At 43.4% G+C, this 22776-nt stretch overlaps 2 protein-coding genes across 2 annotated transcripts in view; both read right to left on the reverse strand.

The window, feature by feature from the left end:
* Positions 1 to 17705, reverse strand: part of LOC308104207 (DNA-directed RNA polymerase III subunit RPC4) — a 35145-nt gene extending 17440 nt beyond the window's left edge. Inside the window, exon 1 of the mRNA XM_080454561.1 lies at positions 17653 to 17705. The gene's annotated coding sequence lies outside the window, so the exon portion shown is untranslated. The remainder of the gene's footprint in view (positions 1 to 17652) is intronic.
* LOC308105009 (protein diaphanous homolog 1-like) lies at positions 857 to 22574 on the reverse strand (the record flags this gene model as incomplete). Its single annotated transcript, XM_080455644.1, has 11 exons — positions 857 to 3539; positions 6569 to 6590; positions 7951 to 8062; positions 11584 to 11664; positions 11987 to 12052; positions 12403 to 12575; positions 13233 to 13491; positions 13817 to 13984; positions 14180 to 14311; positions 15681 to 15865; positions 21650 to 22574. The coding sequence occupies 11 exons, from the start codon at positions 22572 to 22574 to the stop codon at positions 857 to 859; spliced, it is 4806 nt and encodes a 1601-aa protein (XP_080311770.1).
* Positions 22575 to 22776: the final 202 nt, after the last annotated feature.

The raw sequence follows: 22776 nt of genomic DNA on the forward strand, positions 1-22776 counted from the left end.
AAATGAGATCCCTGTGCACTCAAATCATGATGACATTTAAGACATACAAATATACACTACTATGCAGAACGTCATACACAATCAGCTTACATGTTACTGGTATGAAAAACAAGAAATATGTATATTGAATAATAGTTTTAGGAGGAGGGGAGGGGGAGAGGGGGTAGGTTAGGACTTTGACAGGGGCCAGTTTGGAATTGCAGCCTCCTGAAGGTGATTCTTTAGGGCAGTTTTGAAAGTGAGCAGGGTTTTACACTCCTTTACTCCTTTGGGTAGGGCATTCCACATTTTTGTTGAATAGCATGAGAAAGAGTTCATTCCCTTGTTTGTGCCAAATGTTGTGCTTCTTAAACATTTTCATGTCAAGGACCCCCAAATTAATATGAATTTGTCCGCGCATCCCCATCTGAAAATATTTTGTGCCAGGAACCCCGTACCAGATTAGTCTTGTTAATGTTTCAAAAATATTTCAAACTTTTCACTTTTTTCCCCAAGATTCTTTTGATGCCACGCATTGTGAGCTTGTAGATCGGCTATTTCAGATAGATGTGTATAAAGGTTTAAAGTGCTCATGTGTTAGTCACTTCTTTTGGGCTTGTTTTCATAGACCTCGTTGCTTATTTCTCTCGCACAATCTGGCAACAGTGAATAACCTGATGAACCTGATAACCTGTTATCTTCAAGACAACTTGATGAAGGTCTTTGCACTATGTTGTTCCCTTTTCCTTTTTTCTCTGACGCATATGTTGACCTGCAGATGCTCAAAAGTTCTTCTCTTTTATCAAATGAAGAAAAAAAGTTTAGGTTCCTCCTCCTTTTTTATCTTGTGTGTTTTGGTGTTTGGCCAGGATGTTGGTTATGCATGACCAGCTGGGTTGGGCTTCCTCCTGAAAGCAGTGCCAGACTGCAGTGCCTCCAAGAGGCCCATGATACCAGTTTCATCACCCTCTACGTTGACATAAGGAGCTGACTCTTCTTGGGTTTCTTCCTTTATCTTCTGATTCTCCATCACAGCTTGCTGAAACATGTTCTTGAAGGTGTTGAGGTCTCCAAAGAACTCCTGAACAAAGATCTGCTGTGGGTCAAAGACAAAGTACACTCCCAGGTCACTGTACTGCTTCTCCATGTTTTTATGCATCAGGTCCAGCTTCTTGTACTGCTCACGGGCGCTGCCCACGAAGCTGGACATCTTCTCCACAAACAGGTCCCTGTCACTCTGCGGAGGAGGAAAGGTTTCTAGGTCTTTCTCCATGTTCTTGATCTGACATCCCATCTGGTCCAGGTTCTTCTGAAGCATCTCTGCCGACACTCTGCTGGCCCTCTCCACGTGGATCAGCTCCTCAGGGAAGCTCATGACGTTAGGGTACTGCTCCCGACACACGTCAGCCAGGAAGTGGAGCAGCGTCTGCTTCTGGTCAACTGACTTGGTGTCACGCAGCTTGCAGAGGTAGGATAAGGTGAACCCGAAGGCCTTGGCATTGCGGGAGCCGGCGTTCATGTAGTTTCCCAACAGCAGGATGATCTGCAGCAGCTGGGAAAAGTTCTGGCTCTTCCTCAGCTCCTCACAGGCCGCTGTCACAGATACCACGTCTGACTTGAGGTTGTCCAGCTGCTCGTCAAACTGCAGCTTGAACAGGATGGCCTGGAGGCGGGGCTTCAGACACTTCACACTGGACATCACCACTCCAAACTGTTCGGCCTCAACAAGGTCGTCGTACTGATCCTTCATCTCCGCCAGGACATTCAGCTGTTCCTGTTCCGGGATATATTTGATCAGGTTCTGCAGTATGGACTCAGTCAGAACCTTCTCATTGACCTCCAAGATGAAAGTTTTGATTTCTTCATAGAGTGCACGGAATGAACCCAGGAAGATAGAGAGGTTCTGGGAAGACTTTGAGTCCAGCACCTTCAACTCCTTTACTTGCGAGAAGGCAAGGGTCAATTTGGCAAAGAGCTCGTTGTTTTCAAATTGCTCCTCTTTGACGTTGGTCCAAAAACTTTTCTCTGATAGATCCTCTGGTCCAATCTTTCTCCAGTTGGCTCTCTTCAGCCGCACCTCAGGCTTGTAATCCTTCTTAGCCTTGAGGCCGAAGGGGAGTGGCAGGGGAGCAGGGGCTGGCGGAGGAGGTGGTGGAGGAGGTGGTGGAAAGAAACAAGAACGCCCGGGTAAGGGTGGTGGTGGTGGTGGCTCCGCATCCAGCCTCTTCTCCAATTGTTTGGCCTTGGCCTCGCTGCACTCCACCTTGGTTTGATTCACCATGTTGTCTATCAAGCCCTCAATATCCAGGCTGAGTTTGCGGCACTTGAAGTCTGGGTCGGCACCATTTCTTTGAAGCACAATTTGACCAATACACTCGTCCACCAACTTGTAGTACTGAGGCCTGGCCAGATAATCATTTCGGATCAGCAGCAGGTGCTGTAGCAAGGACAGGAAGTAGCCTTCGGCTTTTGAGTCCTTCACTGTGTTGACAAGGACTTCAAACACCTCCCTCACATCGTCCATCTCAAACTGTATGTCGTTCAGGCATGCTTTGAGTTCTTCAGAGTCCTCCTCTGCCTGCTCATCAAACATATCGAGCTGCACCCTCAGTTTGTCGTTGTCGATCATCCTCACCTCCTCCGTCAACTGGTCTTTGAGTCCCAGTCTCATCAGTTCAGAGCGGATGTGGATCCTGAAGTCTAGCTCCTCTCCTCGACTGATCAGAGCATTGATGAGAGTAATGCAGCCGACCTTTAGAGCAATGTTTGGTGTATTCATACCAGTCAGAAGAGGCTGAAACCTCTCAATGTCCTGTTTCTCTGCCTCCACTGTTATGGCCTCCAGAACACGTTCGTGAAGGTTGTCTGAGTGATCTAAGATGGAGATGGCGGAGAGCAGCTTGACGGCGTCCAACATCATGACGGGTATCCTGGGGTTGATGGCTCGCACCAGCAGAGGAATCCCCTCAGCCGAATCCAGCATGCATTTCAGTCCATACTTATTACTCATGAAAGCTTTGAGACAACGGATGATCTCATGTTGACACTTTACTCCAATGTTGGGTTCCTCTTGCAGTGTCCTCAGCAGGCTTAGCAGCAGGGCAAGGCCCTCATCTCCAAAATTCTGCACCCAGCTGACAGGGTTGGTATTGAGTGAGACTCGTAGCGACTTCAGACAGCCCAGCAGTTGTTTGTCTCGTATATTTATATACTTCAACTCCTGGATGTACACCATGGCTGACTTGGTGCACTCCTTCTGGTTCTGACCAGCTTTGAAGGTGTACAGGTACTGGGAGACCATCTCTCGCTTAATGGTGATGTCTTTAGCTCGCAGTAGCTGCTGCTTCTCCTTGTTCAAGTTCATGTCCACCAGCATCTGTTCAAACAGCTCCAGGATGTATTCGTCAGTGTGGTCGTGCGGCATGGCACTCTGAGCGTGGAATATCTCATAGTTGTGGATGTCATAGGATGTTGAGGAGTGTGGCCTACTGGGTGCAGAGACCATCTTCTTGTCCTTCATCTCCATGATGATGAAACGCTCCAGCTCGTCAGGAACCACTCTATAGAGTCAGGTTATAAACCTAAAAAAGTAAACACAAACAACAGCACAACGACAAATTACTGACATGAAATATACACACACAACTATAAACCATATCAGAAATATACATATTTATATCAATTCTTACCGTCAGTCTCTCGGAGCTCGCAATGGAAAATGACGAACGCAGCAATAACACCCTGGTAACTAGTAACACTAGTGCATGCGTAGAACACTTTGTCCTGATAGTGAGCATCCACTCCATTTATATTGGTTTGGTCTACCCATGTAGGTGTAACCTTCTGTTGATTAAATCATGTGACTTGTGTATTGTGTTAAATGTGGAAACACAGGCTTTAGCACTGTTCTAAACAGTAGCCACTCTGTACCCCAGCTCCTCATCTGACCTAATCAATCAACATCCCCTCATGTGACACTTTGAGCTTTTAGAATTTGTATACATTTGTACCTTCGGATTACAATTTACTTTCGGATTACAACAAATAAGCAGTATTAACCTTCATATAAGCATCAACCCCTAGTATAATAACTCGGCCTATCACTCCGGTAAGATCCTAAATAAGCAGGAAATACACACATAATAATAATCACAATAATAACCGCAAACTTCAGGCGCTGGAGGAAGGCCCTGGATAATTCTGATTTTGATGAGATGTATGTATTGGTCTGCACAGTCCCCGTACAGACAGTCAGATAGCTTTGTTTCTCTTCGCGTCCACTGCAAGGTGTGTTGTTGTTATGAACAGGGGGAAACGCAGTCTGAGGCCGCGAGGTGGTGCTGTGTGTCTTGGGAGAAATACAACAATGTGCGAACACAGCTGTGGTGGAAAATGTACTCACATTTTGTACTTAAGTGAAAGTATCGATACTGCAATGTAGAAATACTCTGATACTCTGATAAGTGAAAGTCTGGAATTTAAAATTTACTTGAGTAAAAGTACAAAAGTATTGGTAAAACATTTTACTGAAAGTACCAAAAGTAGAAGTACTCATCATGCAGAATGTCCTGTTTCACAAGGCATCATATGTCTAAAATGTATAAAAGTCTTTTGAAAATAGCAGATCTACAAGCTCACAATGCATCGCTAAGAGAAGCATTGTGAGCTTGTAGATCTGCTATTTTCAAATGGCCGAAATGTATAAAGGGCATAAGTGGGTAATGTATGTTTTGTAATAATACAATCTACTAAGTAACTAGTAACTAAAGTTGTCAAATAATTGTAGTGGAGTAAAAGTACAATAACCACCTTATGGACTATATAGTACCGAGGTACAATGGCACAATGGTTAGTATACTAACCTCTGTGTTATTTGTACTTAGTGGACCTCTGATATAGACCTACTGCACATATAAACGGAGCTGGTACCTTTTAAACACATTTGAAATCTGAGCCTTTTTTTGTATACTAATTAAATAGTTTTGAGAAAAAATGCTGCTAATCGGCCCAAAGTGACTGCAAAAGATTGCTGCTATTTGTTTTGAAAAGCTTTATACCCATATATAACATGGCAATGTGACAGCTCTGTTTAACACAATGCTCTACCCCCTCCAACTGTATAGCCTACATGCTTTCCCCGTTTTCAACTGTTTTTATTATATTTTGACACTTGCTTTGGCAATGTAAACGTATATTTTCTCATGCCAATAAAGCTCCTTTGCATCGAATTACATTGGTTTGTGTTTTCTAAAGGCTTCCTGTTAGTGCAGGGGTCATCAATGTTTTTCAGGTCAAGGACCCCTTTGCTGAGAGAGAGATGAAGCAGGGACCCCGAGAACATTCTTATATTATTGGATTCATGTTAAATGTGTGTTTTCAGATATTTAATGACTAAAACCCTCAATACTTTGTAAACTTGAACTTTGGCTCAGAGTCGGTATTTGGTCTGCTCTTTCTTCCCTGTTCACCAAACCAAACCCGCTATTTTCAGCTAATGTTCCCCCCAGAATAGGGACACGAGGGTTCAAGTGGTTAATGTAAAAATATCACTCAAACATTTGGCGGCCCCCCTGACCGTAGTAACTCTGAGGGCCCCCTAGGGGCTCCGGACCCCCTGTTGAAGACCCCTGCAGTGGGTATCTCTGTTTTTTGTTTTGTTTACATAGTATATCTATCTTACAGTATTTTCTAAATATATTTTAGGAAGTGGTTTACACAGTATATAAACTGAGTGACAAAGCACAGCATACACTCAAGTTCACTTTGATCAGAGTAAGAGGAAGGATTAAAGCAATAAGAACGTAAAAGGAGATTAAAACATTTGACTAGAATCATAAATGAGAACAATTTTATAATAATTACAATAAATTCTTTGCTTTATTTTCATGGTAAACTACTTTACTGCTGCATTATATTGCTCATGTGCACGGTGTGAGACAGATGTGACCATGTAAACTGCAATTATAAAACCTCAGTAGATGTGCCTACAAAAGTTTTATAGTTCACAATGGACTGCTATCTATTCTACTTAAGAATAGAATGCAACTAGTATTGATTCCATGTATAGAGAACTAGAGAGAGAGAGAGAGAGAGAGAGAGAGAGAGAGAGAGAGAGAGAGAGAGAATGTGTGTGTGTGTGTGTGTGTGTGTGTGTGTGTGTGTGTGTGTGTGTGTGTGTGTGTGTGTGCGTGCGTGCATGCGTGCGTGCGTGCGTGCGTGCGTGCGTGCGTGCGTCTTTTTAACTGACATTTATAGCACTATCATTTATAAAATTGCATGATTAAAGTTACATTTCTCGCAAACATTTGGAATCACATTTTTGTATGCAAATTAACTGTTTATTTTTCTAGAAATAATTATTTGTACTTTAAAGTTGTACAAAACCACCCTAGCATTCGAAGCCGCTGACAAAACTGTATTGCTTAGATGATATATATATTCACTAGTATTTCTATGAATGAAAGATAACAAAGGACTCCAACTGGCTTTTCTAATTGCAATTGGACATGTTTATTGGGAACAACATTTTGGCACAGACCCCATGAGGTTCAATCTTCAAGACACATGTTCTGGTACTGGCATCCCACACCTTAACACTCTGATCTGATGAACTGGAGACAAAGTGAGTGTCATCTGGGGAGAAGGCAACGTTAAGAACCCAGGAGGCGTGGCCACTTAGCATACCTGCTATCTTCAGGATAATCGGCAGGGTTGACGTGTCCGCTTATTATAAGCGACTTTGGGCTTGTTTTTATGTAAAGTTGCTTGTAAATTCTGGTGGTTGCGGTTTGCAGTTTTTCCGGTTCCGTGGAGCTGGAGGGCATGTCCTCTTTACCTGTCAGTCATTGAATAGAATAGAACGTGTCATTGATCTGGAAATGGACATTTGGAAAGACCAAACAAAGCAGCTTGTACAGTATGAAATACATGCCATGACATGACATGGCAAGATGACCTCCCCTCTACATAGTTGGGATTTCTTTTTACTAATTTAGAGTATGAAAAGGTGCCGTGTGACGAGCCATAAAATGACATAGTCATAATCAGTGGTGTAAAGTAACTAAGTACATTTACTCAAGCACCGTACTTAAGTACAACTTTGAGGTACTTTTACTTTACTGGAGTATTTCCAATTTTCAATACTTTTACTTCTACTCCACTACATCTCAGAGACAAATATTGTACTTTTACTCCACTGCAATTATTTGAAAACTTTAGTTACTAGTTACTTTGTAGATATAAATGATTACATTATGAAACATACATTAACCACTTTAGCCCTGTTTTATTGTCAAAGCAGATAGAGATGTTAATTTAATCAACAAGCATGATAACAAAACAAAAGAATTTAAATGTTGCATAGGTGCCAGCCTAGTCTCAAGAAGCAGGGTGGAGTCACACAGACTGCGGGGAACTTAAAAGACAATATAATTATACATTGGTTTGTTCTTAGAATGTTTACTTTATACATTTCTATGACATTATATAGAGGCTATTTGAAAATAGCCGATCTACAAGCTCACAACGCGACGCGCTGTGAGCTCTGCTATTTTAAGAAAATGTTGTACTTTTACTTTTAGTACTGTAAGTACATTTTGATACCAATACGTTTGTACTTTTACTCAAGTACATTTTGAATTCCGGACTTTTACTTGTAACAGAGTACTTCTACATTGCAGTATTGATACTTTTACTTAAGTAAAACATTTGAGTACTTTTTCCACCACTGGTCATAATAGGGAAATGACCACAACTAACTGTGGTATAATTTGCCTCAGGTGATAACAGAAGAACCCAAATCTACAAATAGATGTAGAGTATTGGATATTGAGCTACCGGCTCACTTCTTTGTTGTTGACTGCCCACTGTACGGTATGAAATTCAGATTAACCACTTAAGCCCTATAAACTTTAAGACTAATAGGTGAATATGAAGTAAAGGAAGAAACCTTTGAGGAAGGGTCTTTCTTACATGTTGCGGTGGTTGGCGACGTTTCGGTCTTTGACAAGCTGTTGGACTGACACAGAGGCAGCTGGATGGGTCTCAGTTTGTCATCGTTCCTTAAACCTGGGTCGTCTATAAACTGTGGTTTTCGAAGACAAGTCATGAGCAACATGAGTTTGAATCGCACTAAAATGATTAGAGTAGAGAACACTGACTGTGCAAAATATGTGGCATTTGTAGGTGTATAAAGAGAAGTACGCACGTCATCTCGCTGCAGTTTGCTGAGTAAAAAGCTTGCAAGCTTATTTCCGTTGTGGTCCTTTGAGTGTAAGCACTGAGCAGGGTATGTGTTAACTGAGTGCCGTGAAAGTAACAAGAAGAGAGAAACAAATGTAAATTTGACCTGTTTTGCGTATGGTGTCTGCCGGTCCCTGCTCAAAGATGGAGTGAGACTGAATTGTCTGAGGCCTCTCTCTTCTCCTGCTTCGGTTCTCTTCCTGTCCTCCCTCTCTCTTCTCTCTTTTCTTGGTACCACTTGAGTCTCCTCCTTTGACCTGAAAAGGTTGTGTGATCAGTGAAACTCTATGCAAGCAGCAGGCCAAAATGTCCAACGTTACAAATATAACTACTTATATTATTGTCTCATTAGTCTGCCCCAACGCTCCTGATTTCGTGTATAGAGGGGCGGGTGTATAGAGCCGGCGAGAGATTGCGGCTGATCCCATTGGTTCACCGATCTGTCCGTCAACCCCCGCCCCGTTAACACAACATTACGAGCGACGCCCACTGCACTCTGGTTGGTTGGGAAATGAAACACTTCCTCATACCCAGTACAGGCTATGGTTGGGCCAGGCTTTTATTTTTTAGCAAAACTAAGCAATAAAAGCCTGGAGATCGAGGCTATTGTCTCATTGACAGCTACTCACTCATCTCTGACTTTCCTGACAGCCTTGATGTTCGGCTCAAAGGTTTTCTGCCCAGAAAGAAACCGTTAAAAAGACGAAAATAGTGGGATTGTTGTTAGTGCACATCTCAAAGTTCACTGAGATGCAATTAGTGATTTGACAGCTATTACATGGTTACAAACCCTATGTGTGTCTGTTTGCACATTAATTAAGTTATGATTGTTTTTTTTTTATTGAATACATTATTAGACAGAAATTCAAACAGCACAAGTACAGTCAAACACTTGGTCTAAAAGGATAACACCAAAATAAAAGTCCTTGCGGTCTTGTCTCCATTGGGGTCCTATGTATTCAATTCATCAACATAACATAAAAAAATAACACCATAATTCAATATCATCACAAATATAAAACATTATAATATGGATGGGCAGAGACCATTTTACTCCTCTTTGAGCCTGATGAGGTTCCTTTTTTATACACATAGTAACCTGTAAATGTACCTTGTTTTCAAATAAGACACCTTCATGTGACATTGACTTACAGTGGTTAATTTGTAGATTTTGATTATTATTACAAAACAGAAAACATACAGTAACCACTTCAGCCCATACATTTCGGCCATTTGAAAATAGCCGATCTACAAGCATTGTGAGCTTGTAAATCTGCTATTTTCAAATGATTATACATTTTATACATTTGAAAAGTTTGTTTTTGCAGTTGTCTTTTAACATTGTTGATGTCATTCTTTGGATGTACCGCTGTGTGTACTAGCTATATAGTAGTGTGCCCTGTTGGATGGGTCGGTAGACTCGGTAGTGACCCATCCAACAGGGTGAATCTTGGCCACGCCCCCCAAATCACGCCCCCACCCAAGCAAACTTTGCAAGCCCTATTGGGAATAGACACCCTCATTCTCAGCCAATACCGATGATAAGCCACTCTTACTTAGTCAGTGACGTTGAAAAAAGGATATCACAACTGTCCCACTGTATGTTCCACGGCTTTCTATTCTGTTAACACACATAGAGTTAACTTTTTAAAAGGTTGTTGGGTACTCTTTCTCCAATGGCCCTCTGTTCAACTCCAACTGCGTGCTATGTTCCTGGAACATTCCCAAACATACAAACATCCTTTCTTATTTTCTGAAGTTAATATTATGTACAATTATGGTTGGACAGAATTTGGTTCAAATTACATGTCATAGAGGGGTGGCTCTGACCCCGGACAGATCCCAGGCAGAGGGGGGGATTGGTGGGGTAGGTGACTGAGGTGTGGTGTGATAGAGGTGCATGGATGGAGGTACTGTATGGAGCTTAGTAAGGTACAGTAGAAGTCTAGAGGTTCCCCCTTTTGGAATGAATGGATGGCAATTTGGATGGATGGCAATTTCTGAGAATCTTTCTCTCGATTGATGTGGAATGTGGAGACATTGAGAAAACCCTTTAACAAGTTACCACAATAGCCCATGTCATATGAGAGCTCAGTAACATATTTCTCATGTGCTACTGTATATAGAGCTGGGCATAGCAGCCAGGAAACATAGAACTTTGGAAACATAGGGAGCCCTGATGGGCCCTATCTTGGGCCCATCTGCCTTAGGCCTACCTCTTATCCCTAAACTTTTTTAATTTTTTTTTACCATTTTGAAAAACATTTTAAAATACCAGTAGTTCAAATAGCCGATCTACAAGCTCACAATGTGTCGATGTAGATCGGCTAGTTGAACTATTTGAAAATGTTTTTCAAAATAGTAAAATATGGCTAATACGTTTAGGCAAAAGGGGTAAGGCAAGGTAGGGCGCAGAGCATGCATGACACAACTGGTCCCTTATGTTTCAAGACAGCCATCATTGTCATTACCAATTTGCTTACTGGCCCCAGGTTTAAGCTGTGTTTCCCAAGTCCATGACAAATATCTCTAAAACAATAAAATGTCCTGGTTTTCAACATTCACTACCAAATTGTCTTGTTAAAATAATACTTGTTTTGTGTGTTTACATAGATGTTTATCTTGTTCTAATCTATTCTGTTGAAAGGTCCAGTCACTAAGTGCTTAAATAATTATAAAGTAGAATTATCCAGGGCCTTCCAGCGCCTGAAGTTTGCGGTTATTATTGTGATTGTTATTATGTGTGTATTTCCTGCTTATTTAGGATCTTATACCGGAGTGATAGGCCGAGTTATTATACTATGGGTTGATACATGCTTATTTGAAGGTTAATACTGCTTATTTTCCGAAGGTAAATTGTAATCCGAAGGTACAAATATATACAAATTCTAAAAGCCACAGCACAGTAGTGGACTTTACACATGTCACCTGAGTGTCACATGAGGGCATGTTGATTGATTAGGTCAGATGAGGAGCTGGGGTACAGTGGCTACTGTTTAGAACAGTGCTAAAGCCTGTGTTTCCACATTTAACACAATACACAAGTCACATGATTTAATCAACAGAAGGTTACACCCACATGGGTAGACCAAACCGATATAAATGGAGTGGATGCTCACTATCAGGACAAAGTGTTCTACGCATGCACCAGTGTTACTAGTTACCAGGGTGTTATTGCTGCGTTCGTCATTTTCCATTGCGAGCTCCGAGAGACTGACGGTAAGAATTGAGAGCGTGTTTACACGACAATAAATATATATATTTCTGATATGGTTTATAGTTGTGTGTGTATATTTCATGTCAGTAATTTGTCGTTGTGTTGTTGTTTGTGTTTACTTTTTTAGGTTTATAACCTGACTCTACTTGAGTGGTTCCTGACGAGCTGGAGCGTTTCACCATCATGGAGATGGGCTCTGCACCCAGTAGGCCCCACTCCTCAACATCCTATGAGATCCAAAACTATGAGATATTCCACGCCCAAAGTGCCATGCTGCACGACCACAGTGACAAATACATCCTGGAGCTGTTTGAACAGATGCTGGTGGACATGAACTTGAACAAGGAGAAGCAGCAGCCACTGCGAGCTAAAGACATCACCATTAAGCGAGAGATTGTCTCCCAGTACCTGTACACCTCCAAAGCTGGTCAGAACCAGAGGGAGGGCACCAAGTCAGCCATGGTGTACATCCAGGAGTTGAAGTCCGATATCCGAGACAAACAACTGCTGGGCTGTCTGGAGTCCCTACGAGTCTCACTCAATACCAACCCTGTCAGCTGGGTGCAGAATTTTGGAGATGAGGGCCTTGCCCTGCTGCTCAGCCTGCTGAGGAGACTGCAAGAGGAACGAGTTGAGTACCCCGACATTGGAGTAAAGTGTCAACATGAGATCATCCGTTGTCTCAAAGCTTTCATGAATAATAAGTATGGACTGAAATCCATGCTGGATTCGGCTGAGGGGATTCCTCTGCTGGTGCGAGCCATCAACCCCAAGATACCCGTCGTGATGTTGGACGCCGTCAAGCTGCTCTCCGCCATCTCCATCTTAGATCACTCAGACAACCTTCACAAACGTGTTCTGGAGGCCATAACAGTGGAGGCAGAGAAACAGGACATTGAGAGGTTTCAGCCTCTTCTGACTGGTATGAATACACCAAACATTGCTCTAAAGGCCGGCTGCATTACTCTCATCAATGCTCTGATCAGTCGAGGAGAGGAGCTAGACTTCAGGATCCACATCCGCTCTGAACTGATGAGACTGGGACTCAAAGACCAGTTGACGGAGGAGGTGAGGATGATCGACAACGACGAACTGAGGGTGCAGCTCAATGTGTTTGATGAGCAGGCAGAGGAGGACTCTGAAGAACTCAAAGCACGCCTGAACGACATACAGTTTGAGATGGACGATGTGAGGGAGGTGTTTGAAGTCCTTGTCAACAAAGTGAAGGACTCAAAAGCCGAAGGCTACTTTCTGTCCTTGCTACAGCACCTGCTGCTGATCCGCAATGATTATCTGGCCAGGCCTCAGTACTACAAGTTGATGGACGAGTGTATTGGTCAGATTGTGCTTTACAGAAATGGTGCTGACCCAGACTTCAAGTGCCGCAAACTCAGCCTTGATATTGCGGGCTTGATAGACAACATGGTGAATCAAACCAAGGTGGAGTCCAGCGAGGCCAAGGCCAAGGAACTGGAGATGAAGGCGGAGGTGGAGCTGAAGGCACGCCACAAGCTGCAGGTAGAGTGGGAGAAGCTGAAGGGAGACTATGAGCAGCATCTGCTGGAGCTCAGCCAGGAGAAGGAACAGTTGGCCTCTACCAAGCAGGACACAGACAGAGAGAACCAGGGACTGCAGCAACAGCTTAGCACACTGCATGAGCAGATTGAGAAGCTATCTAAAGATCTGGAAGAGGCCAAGACCAAAGTTGTCACCGTTAACATTCCTGTGCCAACCCCTGGGGTGCAAACGGGTGTGCCTCCCCCACTTCCCCTACCGGGCCAAGTGGTTATCCCACCTTCCCCACCACCACCACCACCACCACCTCCACCATTGCCAGGCATGCCTCTTCCTACTCCCCTCCCTGGCATGCCAGGACCCCCATCCCCTCCGCCCTTTCCTGCGATGGGACCGCCACCACTTCCTGGCGGTCCGGGCCTTCCACCACCTCCTCTGCTTGGCATGAGTGGCTGGACAGCCCCTGCTCCCCTGCCACTCCCCTTTGGCCTCAAGGCTAAGAAGGAGTACAAGCCTGAGGTGCCGCTGAAGAGAGCCAACTGGAGAAAGATTGAACCAGAGGATCTATCAGAGAAGAGTTTCTGGACCAACGTCAAAGAGGAGCAATTTGAAAACGACGAGCTCTTTGCCAAATTGACCCTTGCCTTCTCGCAGGCCAAGACTTTCCAAGCCAAAAATCTGCAGAATGGTGGAGAGGACAAGAAACTAACACAGAAGAAAGTAAAGGAGTTGAAGGTGCTGGACTCCAAGTCTTCCCAGAACCTCTCTATCTTCCTGGGTTCATTCCGTGTAATCTTTGAAGAAATCAAAAGTTTCATCTTGGAGGTCAATGAGAAGGTTCTGACTGAGTCCATACTGCAGAACCTGATCAAATATATCCCGGAACAGGAACAGCTGAATGTCCTGGCGGAGATGAAGGATCAGTATGACGACCTTGCTGAAGCCGAACAGTTTGGAGTGGTGATGTCCAGTGTGAAGCGTCTGAAGCCCCGCCTCCAGGCCATCCTGTTCAAGCTGCAGTTTGACGAGCAGCTGAAGAACCTCAAGTCAGACGTGGTATCTGTGACAGCGGCCTGTGAGGAGCTGAGGAAGAGCCAGAACTTTTCCCAGCTGCTGCAGATCATTCTGCTGTTGGGAAACTACATGAACGCCGGCTCCCGCAACGCCAAGGCCTTCGGGTTCACCTTATCCTACCTCTGCAAGCTGCGTGACACCAAGTCAGTTGACCAGAAGCAGACGCTGCTCCACTTCCTGGCTGACGTGTGTCAGGAGCAGTACCCTGACGTCATGAGCTTTCCTAAGGAGTTGATCCACGTAGAGAGGGCCAGCAGAGTGTCGGCAGAGATGCTTCAGAAGAACCTGGACCAGATGGGATGTCAGATCAAGAACATGGAGAAAGACCTAGAAACCTTTCCTCTTCCGCAGAGTGACAGGGACCTGTTTGTGGAGAAGATGTCCAGCTTCGCGGGCAGCACCCGTGAGCAGTACGAGAAGCTGGACCTGATGCATAAAAACATGGAGAAGCAGTACAGTGACCTGGGAGTGTACTTTTTCTTTGACCCACAGCAGATCTTTTTTGAGGAGTTCTTTGGAGACCTCAACACCTTCAAGAACATGTTTCAGCAAGCTGTGATGGAGAATCAGAAGAGAAGTGAGTCTGAGGAGAAGATCAAGCTGGCCAGAGAGAAGTATGAAAAGAAGATGGGGAAGAAACCCAAGAAGAGTCAGTTCCTTAACGTCAACGTAGAGGGTGATGAAACTGGTATCATGGATGGCCTCTTGGAGCTACTGCAGTCTGGCACTGCTTTCAGGAAGAAGCCCAAACCAGCTGGTCGTGCAGTGACCAACATCCTGGCCAAAGAGTTGATGCCTTCGACCAGACCACAGATCTAGGGTCAGCCATGTCCCACCCTGATCCATTCTGTGCTATTACTGGGAGGAAATTTTCATTTTGACATGAATTCAACATAATTAACAAAGATAATGTGATCAAACAAACAAACAAAAAAAAATATTTTACACAACACTGGTACCCTTCTGCATTGTTAAAGCTGACATGAGGTTATGCTCTGTAGCTATAATATCTGTTCCTTTTTTATGTACATAGTAACCTGTAAATGTTTTCAAATAAAAGACACATTCAACATGTGACGTTGACTTACAGAGTGGAGTTTTTCTACATAAAATGATTATGTATATGCAAATAGAACCGCATTCTTTCACATGGTTAAAATGCATAGGCCTTTAATATCATTATGCAGTGCTTTCATTCATTGCTAATATAACCGAGGGGGTCACCTGTCTAAGGGAGTAGTGATATTTACCTCCTGAAAAATGGAAAATTTTCTTTCTGACTGTATTGATTGATTGATTGATTGATTGATGTACTTTATTTAGTAAGACATGAGAACGACATTACATGGAAGTACAAATTCACAATACAAGGTCTACTAAACTGGAAGACTCATTAAGCACTGAGCTTGTTTAAGATGAGATCCCCATGCACACAAATCATGATGACATATAAGAGACAGACAGATATACACACTACTATACAGAATGTCATACAATCAGCTTACAGGTTACTGTTACTGGTATGAAGAGTGAAAAATATGTACAAGAGAAGAAAAATAAAAGGGGGGGGTGGGGGGGGTAGGGGGTAGGTTAAGAAAGTATTGCATTCATTGTATTAATATTTTTGCCCAAAGTAGGCAATCTATGGAATTACCTTTGGCTTTTTGAAGCCTCCCAGAGTCAAGTCCCTGGACCTCAAAGAGGTCAGTCTTCCAGTGGAGGGGGGAGGAGGGGACAGCCCTTTGGGCCGGCCTGGGAGCGTTCTGCTGGCGGTCAGACTTAGTCTGCTGGACCCCCCACCGCTGCCACTGGAGGAGGGGGTCCCCTGACCCAAGGCACCTAACGCACAGTCCACATCCGGGGGTTCAGTCATGTTAAGAATCAAACCTCTTTTTTATTGTGTTCTTTTGCGTCAGGTTGCGTCTTTGTTTTGAGCCATCTTCTTCTGTCTGTCAACCCATCGGGCAGTGTTGCCAGATTCTGTGAGAGAAATAAGCAACCAGGTCTATGAAAACAAGCCCAAAAGAAGCGACTAGGCTACGGCTTTTTGAAAATAGCCAATCTACAAGCTCACAACGCGTCGCATCTGCTATTTAAAAAATAAAAAATAAATCTTGGGGGGAAGAAAGAGGTAATTTTGGAACATTGTGGACACATTTTAAGAACACAAATCTTGTATGGGGTCCCTGGCACAAACTATTTTCATATGGGGGGGTCCTTGGATAATTACATATTAATTGGGGGTCCTTGACAATGAAAATATTTCAGAAACACTGGTTTAAACATAATTTTGGAAACAAGCCCAAAAATGCAACTACACTTTAGGGGGGAAAAAAAACGCAACCACAAGCGACAGAATAATAAACCCAAGGTCGCTTGTATTAAGCGGACATGGCAACCGTGGGGGAGTGTCTCCTCTTTTGTCTCGGTCTGTCAATCAACAGTATCGATCTACAAACCACAACACCAACGATCTGATCTGCATTCGCTATCCTGCAAGTTGCAACAACAACAACAACAAAACCCCTGCTTTGAACCAACAACAACAACATTATTACTATCCTGGTACAACTTAAGAACGGGGCTTATTATTAATGCCCTCCATTTTGTTGACGACATGCACGAATTGGAGGCTGAAGCGATCAATGCGATGGTCTGATACAGTTGCATTCTTTTAACAAAAAATATGATTTCTCCATTACGTATTTTCGTATCGTATATATTGACCCATGTTTTCCTTGATCGTCAGATAACGTCCTGAAAGGCTGCGTACGTTTCCTGGCAGCTCGTTCCTCCTGCAGTACTAGCCCTAGAATGTCTGTGATCTTACATACATTTCATGTATTTAAAATACACAGTCATAGAGCACCCTCGTCGATGCACTGTGTAGTGACGATCTGTGCGGCCATAAAAGTGCTCTAAACTCCGTCTGTACTCACCCAATAATTAATTCCTAAGACTTGGAGTCATATTTTGTCCTCTAGTTTCATATCCATTTGAAAGTTCTGCCAGAAAACGTGTGTTTAGTCAAATATCTCCACTTTTCCACGAGCTGCACACGGACGACTTTCTGTACGGGCTAGGGGGGGCGCGACTTGAGTGATGGACCGAATTTGCCCAAACATCCTCTTGTCATCACAAACGTCATAACAAATTGACACGGGGAAGCACAAACGAATGGGGAACACAATTGACAGGTGCTTGTGATTGGTGCGGGGTTATGAGTCACTCCATCTGCCAATTGTGTGTCCCAAACATTTGTGCGTCCTGAAGGAAGTTTACATATATTCAGTCCAGCACTCATCTCCCTCGCCCGTACAGAAAGTCGTCCGTGTGCAGCTCGTGGAAAAGTGGAGATATTTGACTAAACACACGTTTTCTGGCAGAACTTTCAAATGGATATGAAACTAGAGGACAAAATATGACTCCAAGTCTTAGGAATTAATTATTGGGTGAGTACAGACGGAGTTTAGAGCACTTTCATGGCCGCGCAGATCGTTACTACACAGTGCGTCGAATGAGGGTGATCTATGACTGTGTATTTGAAATACATGAAATGTATGTAAGATCACAGACATTCTAGGGCTACTACAGTACATCTGAATGGATTACTGTTACATACATACCTGGTGCTGTGTGTGTGAGTTCCTCTTCAGTATGCAGAATACACACGTTTAATTCCTCTAGAATGTTGCATATGTTCACATTTTTGATGAGATGTATGTGTTGCTCTGCACAGTCCCCGTACAGACAGTCAGATAGCTTTGTTTCTCTTCTCATCCACTGCACGGTGTGTTGTTGTTATGAACAGGGTGAAACGCAGTCTGAGGCCGTTAGGTGGTGCTGTGTGTCTTGGGAGAAATACAACAATGTGCGAACACAGCAGCTGTGGTGGAAAAAAAGTACTCACATTTTGTACTTGAGTGAAAGTATCAATACTGCAATGTAGAAATACTCTGACGCAATTAAAAGTCTGGAATTTAAAATTTACTTTAAGAGTAAAAGTACAAAAGTATTGGTAAAACATTTGACTTAAAGGTATCATGACATTCATTTTCACTTTTTTTATTTTCAATGTTTTATTTGGGGTTTTATGACCTCAATTACACCCAAAAAACCTGAACTTAGAACATTCAGTGGATTTTCTGTGGTCTGGGGTTTTCTGAATAATTAGGCTGAAAAGTAATCTGAGCTTGGCCCTTCGACAGTGAGGTCACAGTCGATTAATCCCGCCCACTCTCCTCCTCGCCCCTCCCCTCCCCTATCCTTTCCTTTGGGGGGGGCGGAGCAGAGGCGATGATTGACAGGCAAAATCCCTCACCAGCGACACCCGCAGGCAAAGATTTCTTTTTTCATTGCAGTTGAAAAGGCTTTAGAAATGTGAGAGAAAAACACCTGCCATTGATCACTGGAATGGAATTTTCACTTAAAACCTTTTGTACACTTTTGAAGGACCAGGACAAAGACTTTGAATGTGGTGTAAAAGTGAATGTCATTAAACCTTTAAAGTCAGTGGCGTAACTCAGACTCGCGGGGCCTCCCCGCGGGAGTTTCACGTGAGGCCCACGTAAACATTTCGGGTCTAATTCGGGTCTAATTCGGTCTAATTCGGGTCTAATTCGGTTCTATTTGACCAATATAAATAAACTTTTTTTTTTTTTTTTGGCTGTAAAAATATTTGTATCAGTGCAGGCGGGGCCCCACCTGCTGGTGGCCCCCCCGCACCGCATCACTTGCTACCCCTCAGTTACGCCACTGCTTAAAGTACCAAAAGTAGAAGTACTCATTATGCAGAATGTCCTGTTTCACAAGTTATCATAATGTCTAAAATGTATAAAAGTTTTTTGAAAATAGCAGATCTACAAGCTCACAATGCGTCGCTATGCGAAGCATTGTGAGCTTGTAAATCTGCTATTTTCAAATGGCCGAAATGCGTATAGTGCAGCAGGTTACTCATCAACCAGTTTCAGAACCACACTGGTGCACTGCACAAGTTGGTCAGATAACAGCACGCTCGGAAAGCTTTATCAAGGATTGTCATGTTCTCGCCCACTCCTGGTTTATGCATCAGAGTGATGGGTACCCTACCATTTAATTTATTATGGTACTTGTTGCGTATAGTGCCTATGACCCTCTCTACATGGATCCTGAGGTGTGCTATCTTGCGTGTTTCTTCCACGTCTTTTTGCCTGGGAACACAACAGAAATAGTTATGTCAGACATTGTCAAGCTGGCTAATAAAGTCAAAATCATCCAAGAATAATTATGTGTTGGTTCTAACTAGGCCGATGCTCGTTGGGAATGATTAAACGATGCCTGTTGGGACAACATGCCCCTCTGGTTATGCAATAACCCTTGTACCCTTTGTTAGGGTACCTGTTGTACCTGTTGTCAGAGTAGTACCCATTATCATAGAGTCTATGTCATAGTACCGATGTCATAGACTGGCCTCCAAGGTCTATGACATAGACCTTGGAGGCCAGTCTATAATGTCGGTACTATGACGTTATATTGATGACATCAGGGATCTCCATACATAGGCATAAAAGGTAAGGTCCCTGGGGGGACTTGGGGAAACCATGTATAGAGTGCAGAATAGAAGGGAAGGGAGAATACAATCCCTTCTTGATACGCACACATGCACACCCGCACACACTCACACGCACGCACGCTCACACGCACGCACGCACGCACGCACGCGCACACGCACACGCACACACGCACACACACACACACACACACACACACACACACACACACACACACACACACACACACACACACACACACACACACACACACACACACAAACACACACACACACACACACACCATGTGGTAACTGCAGGTGGAAAATGAGTTTTATTGGGCAGAACAAGGGCTGAAATGACAAGACAGCATCCATATTGATTGGCACTTATTTCTTAACATACAATGTAAAAGATTAACATTAACACACAGTAGGCTATATCAGACAAAAGCAATTATAAAGCAACATAATTCACATCTAGATCTACACCCTGCATTTAAAAAATATATTTAATATTTAATATCATATTCTTTATGTCCCTCAAACGTTTTTCAAAAGGTTTGAGCCTAAATCAAGCCTCAGATATACTCATTCCAACTAACTTCTCTCTGGCTTATAAAGCACTTTCACCTGCAATACCACACTGTCCTGATTTGGCACGTGGCGCTATTGAGACAGTTTGTATGCATGTTATCTCCTAGTTCTGTGTGGAAAAAGTACTGAAAAACTGAAAAACGGGAGGGGATTGTATCGCTTGTGATGTCACGTGCGGGGTCAAATCAGTTTGGCCTGTTTTGAGACCAATTTACATAAAACCCCAGATATGCTGTGAAAGCCTGGGTGCTCAAACTGGGGTCTTTTTTGGGATAGAAGAGAGGTAGGGGAGACCAAAAACACACAAAAAAGAAGGAAAAGTACAAATTCATGGTGTACTCCCTTTAAACAAAACAAAACAAAATGTATGAAAGAAGCAAGCATAAAGTGGTCTTGGCCTGGTATAGTGGCATAATTTTCCAAAAGTAACAATTCCAACTGCCACTTACACTAGCATGTTGTAAGCTTTACACGTAAATCAGGTGGGCTTCTCTGTAAATGCACATCCATTTGGTAAACACTGGACCACAGTACTCACAGACTCCAAGAGACAGGAATGGCATTAGTGGAGCTTTACTGAAATCCAGCTCACAGTTACAAAAATGCATACAAAAAGAAACAAAAAAATATAAAGTCCTTGCACAGATACAGTTTGTCTTCTGTTTCAAAACAGATTATAACTTCCAAAAAACACCCAAAAGTATGGTCAAAACTGTTAGTTTCCTGCGTCCAAAACTAGCATCTTTCTACTATTTCTCTCATTAATTCGATCGTCAACTTAAAGGCATACTAGGTAACGTTTTCAACAAAACTAAAGTTAAATTGTATATCTTTTGTGAGTGTCAAAAGTTTCACAACACCCACTCCATGAATTTCACCCCCGGAAGCCTTTTATTTATATATTTTCTATTGAACGTGGACAGGGGGGACTTTCCCGGGAAAATGACGTTCCTGGCCAACGTCATGACGTCGTGGCCGACGTCCTGGCCGACGTCATGACGTCGGCCAGGAAATACCGCAACGGTTTCCTGTTTGGCCAGGAACTACCGCGCTAATAACAAAAAGGAACCTCACGCTGATTTTAAGAGAATGTAGGATTGGAAGATCGAAAAAGAACAGAAAAAGAAAGCACAGCTCATGGTAACTAATGCTCCACTGGCTAAGAGAAACGATCCGTAGATAGTATAAAACAATTAAAAGATCGCTTTTTGAAACTCTTCCGGCTTCCGGTGAAAACGAATGGAATTCTGGGTAATCGAGGACTACGGAAATGGTATGCAGTGACGGTAGTGACCAGCAGAGGTTGCTAAAAATCGTTATTTGTGATTCTGCATTGTACAACTTTAAGCTGTCACAGCTGCACTCAGCATAATATTTACCTCAACTGTAGGGGGAGCACTTTACCATATTACAGTAGACAGTACTACCTAAACATGGAAACCCAACATAGATGACAATACAGCAATAGAAAAATGTGAATTAAATTGTGTATCTCTTACACCTGTTTTCGAGATCTTCAGAGTCATCCTCTGCCTGCTCATCAAACACATTGAGCTGCACCCTCAGTTCGTCGTTGTCGATCATCCTCACCTTCGTCAGCTGGTCTTTGAGTCCCAGTCTCATCAGTTCAGAGCGGATGTGGATCCTGAAGTCTAGCTTCTCTCCTCGAATGATCAGAGCATTGATGAGAGTAATGCAGCCGGCCTTTAGAGCAATGTTTGGTGTATTCATACCAGTCAGAAGAGGCTGAAACCTCTCAATGCCCTGTTTCTCTGCCTCCACTGTTATGGCCTCCAGAACACGTTCGTGAAGGTTGTCTGAGTGATCTAAGATGGAGATGGCGGAGAGCAGCTTGACGGCGTCCAACATCACGACGGGTATCCTGGGGTTGATGGCTCGCACCAGCAGAGGAATCCCCTCAGCCGAATCCAGCATGGATTTCAGTCCATACTTATTATTCATGAAAGCTTTGAGACAACGGATGATCTCATGTTGACACTTTACTCCAATGTCGGGGTACTCAACTCGTTCCTCTTGCAGTGTCCTCAGCAGGCTGAACAGCAGGACAAGGCCCTCATGTCCAAAATTCTTCACCCAGCTCACAGGGTTGTTATTGAGGGAGACTTGTAGAGACTCCAGACAGCCCAGCAGTTGTTTGTCTCGGACATCGGACTTCAACTCCTGGATGTACACCATGGCTGACTTGGTGCCCTCCTTCTGGTTCTGACCAGCTTTGGAGGTGTACAGGTACTGGGAGACCATCTCTCGCTTAATGGTGATGTCTTTAGCTCGCAGTGGCTGCTGCTTCTCCTTGTTCAAGTTCATGTCCAGCAGCATCTGTTCAAACAGCTCCAGGATGTATTCTTCACTGTGGTCGTGCAGCATGGCACTCGCGTGGAATATCTCATTGTCCTTCATCTCCATGATGGTGAAACGCTCCAGCTCGTCAGGAAACACTCAAGTAAAGTCAGGTTATAAACCTAAAAAAGTAAACACAAACAACAACACAACGACAAATTACTGACATGAAATATACACACACACAACTATAAACCATATCAGAAATATATTTATATTTATTGTCATGTGAACACGCTCTTAATTCTTACCGTCAGTCTCTCGGAGC

This window comes from Gymnoscopelus braueri, assembly GCF_963280865.1.
Source record: "Gymnoscopelus braueri genome assembly, chromosome: 17".
Taxonomy (NCBI): Eukaryota; Metazoa; Chordata; class Actinopteri; order Myctophiformes; family Myctophidae; genus Gymnoscopelus; species Gymnoscopelus braueri.